The following is a 9897-nucleotide window of genomic DNA, read 5'->3' on the forward strand; positions in this document are numbered from 1 at the left end:
GTCTGCGTCCATACTCACTATCGCCCTCTTACTTGGAGTAGGTTACTCGCGTCAATACGCTCTTGGGAGCGTGCCGTGTGGGTCCGCTAATGACGCTGGTGATTTGCCGATGAGAGTCAGCATGCCTGAACGCTGGTTACAGCGCCGTGTTTAGTCCGTTAGGGGCGTGGGGTAGTTCATGGAGCCAAAACTAGGTCGCCGTATGAGTCAGCTAATGGCTCTGGGAACCAGTCCGGGGTCACCACTTTAAGAGGTGCGAAATAATGAACAGGAGGACAGGTACTGGTAGTTTATTCAGAACGCAGGTCACTTATAAAGCGATGTGCGGACGTCACACAGAGGAATACAACAGAATTTTGGTGACCCGAGGTCAATTACTCTCGGTAATAATTACAATGGATAAATACAAGTAATGTAAAAAGTAATTTCACAAGAATTGACATAACAACATTCTAACACGTGCAAAGGAAGCAGATACAAATGAATTAGTAATAGATACACATTTACGCAGGAAAAATATGGCTAATTTCGCTTGACCCAATCCTGTAAGAGCGATGTTGAAGAAAACAGGTGGTTCACCATAGAAAACCCGCTCAGTGGGAACTTTACAAATTCAACCACTTCTTTATTGTTTTCCTTATTACCGAACCAGCAATTCCTGGTTAAATGTCCTACCCTCTTGCAAATTGTGCAGATCCTAGGCCTTCTGCACTCATTTGTGGAATGATTGGTATACCCACAGTTTTCACAGGCTGTCTTTGGTCTCGCTCCTTGAGCGGAATAGTTCGCTTGGGTTGAATTATTTGTGTTTGAGTATTGACCATGTCTATAAGATTTGGGAGGACCACCCTTAGTTTGATTCTGTCTTCCTTTCTGGTCTGGATTCAATTTTCTTTTAGTATTTTGGGCATATTTCCCTTGAAAGGTAGTTGGTCTATTTCCTACTTGTCTGGAATTATCATAGCTCTTATTATTCATTTCTACCTTTCCTTTCATTTTGTGTTTCTGTTATTCCTACAAATTCCTTGGAGAGATTTATCTCTTTCTTTTGTATTGCTTCTCTCATGGTTTTCAATGTCTGAAGGCTGTCTTTCTGTGGATCAATTTTCATTTTCCTGAAAGCCTTCTTTTCATCTTCTCCAAGGGCATTATATACGGTTCCAAATGACAAGTAATTCAAAACATATCTTAGATTAACTAAATTACTGTCATTATCACCAAACTGTGTCTTATCTCCTATGGTGATGCCTGTTTTCTTTGTCTTCTGTTATTTTATCTATTGCATTCTCAACACTTGAGTAAAGATTTGCTATTGTTTCATATTGTGGGTTAAGGAATCTGGTTATGTTATATAAACTGTCAGTCTTATTTACTGGTTCCCAGAGTGATAAATAAATTTCTTTGAATTCTGCATAATTATTAAGTTTGCTAAAAGTCATGGAATTCAGAGTTTTGTGGGCATCACCGTGTTCTGAACTTACGAGAATCAAGGCTTCATTTATTTTAGCTCTTTCATCTGTTGTTCTCCCTGAAGATATGCGACTATCTACATCTGAGAGCCAATGATTTACTGTATAAGATTCGAGTTGGCTTTTGTCAGGATTTGAATCATCCACCTGCCCACAGAAGTGTGTAGCTGTTGTTATTACAGCTGCTTGATTCATATTGTGATATTGGAAGGTGCGAGTATTATTAGTATTGTTACTATTATTATTACTGTTAGTATTATTAGAATTATTAACACTATTTTGGTTCTGGTTAGTTGTGTTATTATTGTTAATATTTCTTTGCACTAAAGTTGAGTGGGAAACTAGTCTTGGAATTTGGCTACGTCTGAGTGTCGACTGTCTTAAATTGTATGGCGAATGGCTAACTGTGTTTAGTAATTCATCAAAGACTCTTTGCATTTTACAACAAAATTATTCAAATTGAGCACACCACATTATATATATATATATATATATATATATATATATATATATATATATATATATATATATATAAAATATTACACTATGCACACAGTACCATAAAAAAAAGAAACTATCAAAGTATAATAATAAAAAAATTAAATTGTTAAATTGAGTTCATGTGCACAGGTGAAATAAATCCTTCAAGAAACATTATTTTCTATTAGTAGCAAAGTAATTATTCAAATACACATACAAAACCTTATGTGAAATTGGGCATCATATCATCAAGAAAAGAAAAAAATTATTCATCACAACGAGCACACAATTTTGCATATCAATACTCAAAATATTTATCACCAACCAAGTGAGAAAAATAAGAATTCCCTTTCTAAATTATTTACCTAAAATATTTATTATAGAGAGAGTAATAATTGCAATTACGCTTACAAAAAAAAAAAAAAAAATTAGTTCATTAGAGAGAGAGTTTCATTAATTTTCACTTTGATAAAGAGAGGTTAAATAATCTTTACTCTAGTATAAATTTAAAAATTCTTCACTTCTTTACACATTTAAAGAGAGAACAAGTAAATCTCACTTTCTCGATAACTTACAGGTTGTTGTTATTACAGAATTCTTTCGTAGTCGACAAGTTGTTCTTCTGTTGTTGTCGACTTCGGAGTTTGTTGAAACACACTCTACGTTGTATCTGTTACACTCGTGGCAGTAGTTTGTTAAACACACTTGCTGCCTGTTGTTGCTCGACCGATGTGCTGGCTCACTGTTTTGTGTTTATCAATTAGTTTATTATGCTCGTGGTGAATTGTGTTGTGTTTTGCTTCTTCGTTGCGCACTATTAAAGTTTATGTTCACTTCTGTTTGACGCTTTATTGCAGGATTTTATTTCTTCATATAAGTTTTGCTTGCTGTCGTAAAATCTAAGTTCGTTTTGTAGATTTTGTTTCACCGTAACTTAAGTACTTGCACTGGATATTTATGTTAATGTCTGTTTGTTTCATCTCGCCTTTTGGATCTTAAAGCACTGCCACCACTTTTTGTCGTGCTGAAGTTTCTTTTCATAACTTGTGTGACTTATTATGGTTCCCTTCTTACCTACGTCTTTCTTCTAAGTTGGCGACGTGTTCATGCACAGCGTCTCTTCTCGAAGTCAACAGCTCACGAGTTTATTAGTTAGAAGGGATTTATATTAAATATAATTACATCTCTCAGAAAGATGTAATGGAGATGAAATGGGTAGCTTCTTACTTTAATGGTGACAGTTAATTACATACACAAGTACAATTACGGTTACAGTCTTACTCTCTTGAAAACTACTCTTGCTAGTCGAAGTTCAGTTTCTGTCTGGTTAAATAGCCTGCGGTCAGAGCATGGTTAAGTAACCTGCAGACATAGTCTGATTAAGTAGCCCGTGGTCAGAGTCTGGTTGGGAACATGGAATCTGGGGGAAGTGCTGCATCTTCTCGTATTGGTGACTAGTGACTCAATCCTCTCTTCTCTAGCTTCGTTCTTCTCTGGAACCCTGCTTCTCTTTGCTGTCTTCCCATCTCTTCCCTTGAAGTTACTTCATTGGAAGATATTATCTGAAAGGCCTCCCCTCAAACAGCTTGATCAGGGAGGACAGTTGGTGGGTGTTGTCAAAATCTCTCCTTAGAAAATGTGATTGGAAATGACCTCTGTAGGAATAGTTAATGGCTCCTCCCTAGAATGTCTAATTGGAGAAATGGTGAACTACTTCTCTTTGTCCAGCCCCTTTTCACAGAAATTCATGTAAACACCTCCTATTGAAGGTGAGATTATAGCTATGGATGGAACATTGACTCCCTACCAGGTCATAGGTTATGCTTGATCAGCTCAATCGTGAGGGCACAGGTTCAAGATTTTATGATCGGTTTTTTGGCCCTGGGCGCAATACACTTGCTAACTGTTTTGGGTTCATGTAGAGACAGTTTCCTGCCTTTAGCTTGCTTGATATGTCTAGCCTCGGTAATGCATAACCACGAAGGCTTAACTGTTTTTCTCCCTCTCTCTCTTTATTCTTTTTTCTCTCTCTATTCTTACTCGATCAATCACTGTACAATTTATCTTTTTTCCACTTCTCTCTTTTTAAGATTCTATTCTTATGTTTCCCTATTTAATCGTTCTTTACACACACACACACACATATGTGTATATATATATATATATATATATATATATATATATATATATATATATATATATATATATATATATATATATAAGTGCAAAGTTTTTTCATAACAAAAATTCATTAATATATGCTATCAATATAATGTTTTCTTCATAATCTATAAAAAATAGTATATGCTACCTATAAAAAATAGAAGGCTATATGCTATCACTGCGAATTTTCTTTGTAGTAAGTAAATTATAAAACTAAATGCACTAATGAGGTTAGGCCAGGACATGGTATTCTAGGAAAGGTTTGTTCTCATCGTTTCACACTCACCCTAAAGTTTTCCTCATAACTTATAAAAATATATGCTACCAATATAAATTTTCTACATAACCTATATATGCTACCACTGTTGTACATGTTTTCTGTTTTGATACATGTTTTCAGCCTTTTGAGTACTCACTGCAGTAAAATCAAGCTTTGTGGTCTTATGTAATTATATATTAGGAAAAAGTAATCACAAACAACGATATAAAATTAGCAAGCTTAAATAGTGATCAACGAATCTGACCTTTATTTCTACCGCAAATGAAGATTTAGAGATACATGGCCGCCATGGGTACCGCTCTCTGGACAACCCAGCCTTACACATTTGAAATGATTCAAGCTCGTATGTTCTGGAGGCGGCAACTCACAGGGGTTACAGGGTAAATTTTCAAGTTACAGTTTTGAAATTCACGGCAGTCAATGTTACCCTTTTCGTTAAATTACTTACCTTAAATAGATTATTAGAAGGCTGAGGATCTAGTGGATCATCGACGTAACACGCCCTGACTCAGACTGTGGAAGAGGCGACTAGTGATAAAAAATGATGGAATATCACTTAATAAAGAGAAAACAAATACTGCCGAAAGTATTCAGACCGATTACCAGGCCGTTTTATCCACCTTGAGTTCTCGCCAAAGACGCTCAATATTCTGAGAATGGGTGTCGGGGTTAGAGGATCCACAAAATTTTCGGAGTGGTTGATTGTACGGTGATCGTACCCAAGAGACTTCAAGGAGTTGTAAGCCGACCACTTATCACTAATGACAACACTGCCCCTTTGATGTATTTCTGGACTAAAGGCACAAGGGTAGCAGCATCACGCTTTCGAGGCAACGGTTCCAAGAGCACAATAAAACTAGTTTTCGAAAAGCCTTTCAATACCCCGAACACCCATATGTCACTTAAAGGCCTACACGATCGTACTTCCTCTTACCAAAAATGAGATTCGTCGATCTCCACAATAACACCGTCACCACCAATCGCCTCTTGATGATCAAAAGCGTAATCTGTCACTTCAGAACAAAAACTCCTCCAATCCACACTAGTAGAAGGAGATAAATGCAGACCCTTGATCACAAAATGATGGTCCCAAACTTTGAAGCCAATGGTTTACAAACAAAATTAATTTCCATGGAGGAAGATGAGACCCATGGAGAAAAGTCCCCTTGTAGTCACTGACAGTGAAATTACACAATCGCCTTTTCTTAGTTTTAAGAGTGGTACACAGATCTTGTCCTCCCGAAAACTGGCGGACACTGAACACTTGCGTGTACTAAATGTTCACGAAGAAAGGTATTCACAACCTGTGGAGTTCCATTGTAATGTCCATGGAAACGACCAAAGCCTCAAAGTAAGACAGAGAACACCCATGCAGATCACGACGGAATCCATGGCAGTCAACAGCGCACTTCTGTAGAAAGCCGGCTTATTCCAAAATCGCAGTTAATTGGATATTCTTGAAACAAAGCAACCAATCAGGTTTCAGCATTTGTACCGTACTTATAATTCATAACGAAAAACAAAGACGATTAGGCATTTTACCAAAACATTGACAAAAACAAAAACGCATCAGCAGAAAACTGACAAGCATAAAACCGATAACAACAAGGCACATTATTTATTGGCAAATATCTCCGTAACTCTTAATTTGCGGAAGATGCGGAATTTGTTGAATCATGACAAAAATATATGATAGCAAGTAAAAAAATTAGATATCCGAATTTGACCGAAACTGTAATATGATTCACTCATATTTCAGGCGAAACAATTCCCGTTTGCTTCGTCCCACTCTTGTAACAAACTTACGAGACGCAATTGTTCAAAAGTGGTACTTCTCTTGCTTATGGCAATGGAATTGCGTGAATGTAAAACGAAAATCCGAAAGGAAATGCATCACAGCATTAGGATATCACTTGAACCAAAACTACAAAAACCGAGATTGTTTATTGTAAAATACGACGCTCTGTTTGGAACTGTTAGTATATGATTTCATATTTCCGAAAATACGTAGTAAAAATATGTCAATAAATATAAAATATTATATGTATAGTAGTTGGCATGGTACTTCTGTGATAATGAGTTCAAAATATTGAGATATAGATATTGATATTTTGTTTGATATTTTTCTAGAGAACGAACATCCTCTTATCGTAGAAAGTGGGTAGTTTTAGTAGGACACTGAAGTAAATTTCTCACTTTCTACTATCCAGAATAGGCAATCATACAAACATTGTACAACAATTTGTTGCTCAGGGTTGCTCACAGGGCGATATCACGGGGCGATATCAAGATACATAGATACATGTTTACTCTGATATATTTTTTGAGAGAGAGAGAGCCAGTTTTTTATTGTAGATAATGTGTATTTTAGTAGGAAAGTAACGTATATTTCTCACTTCCACCTAAAAAGTCATACAGACAGTTTGCGACAATTTTTTGCTCAATGACACTCAAATGCCGGTAAATACGGTGAACAAAAATGTAAAAAAAAAAAAAAAACACTTAAAATTTGTTTTTTAGCAATAATATTTCAGGACATGTTTATTTAGACATATACCAGTCCAAAACTGCAAAAAACTAAAAATCCATAATTTCTCGAAATTCGGCGATCGGCGCGCCCCTTAAGCCACCAAATCCAGTTCCTAGCTCCTGCTTTCATGACATTTATGCCATTATGACCACTATGTAAGCGATCCAACACTTTACACCTCAATCGAGTGGGTATGACAATTCTGTTTCTATACAGTATTACATCATCATATAAACTAACATCAGTTTTCATGGAGCCATACTCAGACATTCTTGAATCCCCTTTAGACCAACCAAACTTAATACACTGAATGATTTGATTTAAAACTTCATCCCTTCTAGTACATTTCTGTATAACCTCAAAAGAAATATCATCAAAATCTACTGTTTCTACCAGTTTAATATATTCAACAGTGGTATGAAACTCAGTATCATCATTAATAGCCAACATACTAAGTGCACCTGCCGCAACATTCTGCCTGTCTTATAGACAAGGTCAAAATCATACTGAGATAGCAGTAATGCCCAACGCTGAATGTCTGCATTGGCCTGGTGTAGAATTTGATGTCCTTTACCAAATAAGCCCAGCAAAGGTTTGTGGTCAGTCCTAGCCTCAAACTTCCTACCAAGTAAGAAATATCTAAATCTATTTAAAACAAAATCCAATGCAAGGCCTTCTCGATCTATCTGAACGTAGTTCCGTTCAGCTGATATAAGTTTCTTACTCACAAAATATACAGGAACCTCTTTCCATTCAACTTTCTGTAACAAAACACCACCAACTCCAGTGGGTGAAGCATCAACTTTCACAACCAATGAAGTTTCTCCATCATAATTACATAACAATGGACTTTCAGCCAAATCTTTTTTTACAGTTGCAAAAGCAGTTTGTTCAGTTTTACTCCATTTAAAATTTGCATTCTTTTTCAACAGGTCATACAAGGGAGCACACTTACAAGAGAAATTCTGGATAAACTTACAGTAATGTGTAACCATACCAAGAAATGACTGAATTCTGCAACAGAAGTGGGAGATGGAGCATCTAATATAGCTTGAACCTTTTTAGCAGAAGGTCTGACACCTTCACCAGAGACATGACAACCCAAATATTCTAATGAAGATACCTTGACCGCAGACTTTTTCTTATTAATCTGAATATTATGCTCTTGCAAAGTTTAAAAGACTTTACCAAATCTAAGGTCATGCTCCTCTTCAATTTTTCCACTGATAATTATATTACCAAAATATGCACCAACACCATCAACATCTGATACCAAACCAGAAATAAACCTTTGAAATATAGCAGGTGAAGAAGAAAGGCCAAAAGGTATTCTTTTAAACTTAAACAAACCCTTATGGGTATTAATTACCGAGTATTTCTGGCTCTCTTCATTCACTAGTATTTGTAAGTAAGCATTTTTTAAATCAATAGTGGAAAATATTTTCCCTTTACCAATCTCTGGTAATAATTCATCAATCTTTGGTTATGGATACTGATCATAATATAGGCATTGACTCAAGTCCTTGAAATCACCACAAATACGAAGAGAGTTATCAGATTTCATAACAGTAACAATAAGAGCTGCCCATTCAGTTGAACTGTCAGACTGAATTATATTATCATTAACCCAAGTCAGCAAAGCATCTTCAACCATAGACTTATACTGCAAAGGAACAGTTCTGTGCTTCCTAAACTTAGGTACTGAATCACTTTTCACATGAGTTTTGGCAACCAAACCTACAATTGATTTCTTAGGGTCCACCTCGTAGTTATCAAACAAATCCTGAACAGTTCTGTCAGTCTTATTTACTTTAGATGAATGAACTATGCCCAACTACTAATTTTACTCATCAAATCTTTACCACAGAGATATGAATTCTTATTTTCAACAACATAAAAAATCTGACTGACATTATAATCATTATAAGCAACATCTACAGAAGCCTAACCCAACACATTGATGTTAACATTATCATATGCCTTTAAATGTTTCTTACAATCTTCAGTAGTAAACCTAAGGTGTGAGCCCAATCTTCACTTAGCCTATAGTGCTAAATGCAGCACCAGAATCAACCTCAAAAGGAACAATTTGGTCGTTAATTGCCACCTTAATTTCATCTCTTACAACATGAAGAGTGGTAACTGATAAAAGCTTATCTTCATTGTCACTCAAAACATTTACATCATTAATTGCGTTAACACTTTTCCTCTTTTCATATACTAAAGATTTATGACCATTTTTCTGTGCATCACTTTTACTACTACTTGCAACAGCTGTACAAACTTGTTTTAAATGTCCCTTTTTCTGACACCGATTGCATACCTTTTCTTTAAAACGACATTTCACACTATCATGAGGGTATCCACAATGTTTACAAGAAACAGACTTCTTAAAAAATGACTTTACCTGTTGTACAGGGAGTGACTCTTCAGAAACAAAAGCTTTCTCTAAATTCATAACCCTTTAAAAAATCTGAGTAGAGGTCACTTTAAACCTAAGTTTTCAGCATCCAAAGTGGCAAAATAAACTTCATGTTCTATAGCCAGAAACGAACTGATCTCTCACTCGAACATCAAACTGTGTATCAAACTCACAATCTTTCGCCAAAGATTTCAGGTCAGCATACAAATCTTTCAAAAACACCCCTCCTTTTTTTCTTCTTTGCTGGAAAGCAAGGAAACTTTCGTGGTAGCTAGATTTAATATCATAAGGTGCCTTAAGCAAAACTAACAACTGTTCAAATGTTTTAGTATGTGGCAAATCTGGTGCACATATGTTACCTAGAACTGCAAACACCTCAGTGACAACAGACACCAAAGGGACATTTTTCTTTTAACACTGTCAGTTATAGACATATAAGTAAAATTTGCTTCCAGTAAACTCAACCACAATTCAAAAGAAATTTTGGAGGGGTTAAATGCATGTTTTAACCTGTGGAGTAGCCATATCCACTAGCGCTTCACCTTCAGACTTA

At 35.9% G+C, this 9897-nt stretch overlaps 1 protein-coding gene across 1 annotated transcript; it reads right to left on the reverse strand.

Moving 5' to 3' along the window:
* Window positions 1-1229: 1229 nt before the first annotated feature.
* Window positions 1230-9380, reverse strand: LOC136837416 (uncharacterized). The gene is made up of 5 exons (XM_067102198.1): window positions 8987-9380; window positions 8456-8746; window positions 7920-8086; window positions 7375-7872; window positions 1230-1616 (listed from the first exon to the last, which is right to left on the reverse strand). The coding sequence occupies exons 1-5, from the start codon at window positions 9378-9380 to the stop codon at window positions 1230-1232; spliced, it is 1737 nt and encodes a 578-aa protein (XP_066958299.1).
* Window positions 9381-9897: the final 517 nt, after the last annotated feature.

This window comes from Macrobrachium rosenbergii, chromosome 59 (genome assembly GCF_040412425.1).
Source record: "Macrobrachium rosenbergii isolate ZJJX-2024 chromosome 59, ASM4041242v1, whole genome shotgun sequence".
NCBI classification, from domain to species: Eukaryota; Metazoa; Arthropoda; class Malacostraca; order Decapoda; family Palaemonidae; genus Macrobrachium; species Macrobrachium rosenbergii.

Bases quoted from the DNA above. Each gene is read 5' to 3' on its own strand.
- LOC136837416 (XM_067102198.1), bottom strand. From the start codon at position 9,380: ATGAATTTAGAGAAAGCTTTTGTTTCTGAAGAGTCACTCCCTGTACAA. The intron at 8,747-8,986 runs GTGCTGCATTTA...AGTTGGGCATAG, and splicing joins TCCTTTTGAGGTTGATTCTG to TTCATTCATCTAAAGTAAAT. The intron at 1,617-7,374 runs GTATGTTGGCTA...TTCTGTGGGCAG, and splicing joins TGTTGCGGCAGGTGCACTTA to GTGGATGATTCAAATCCTGA.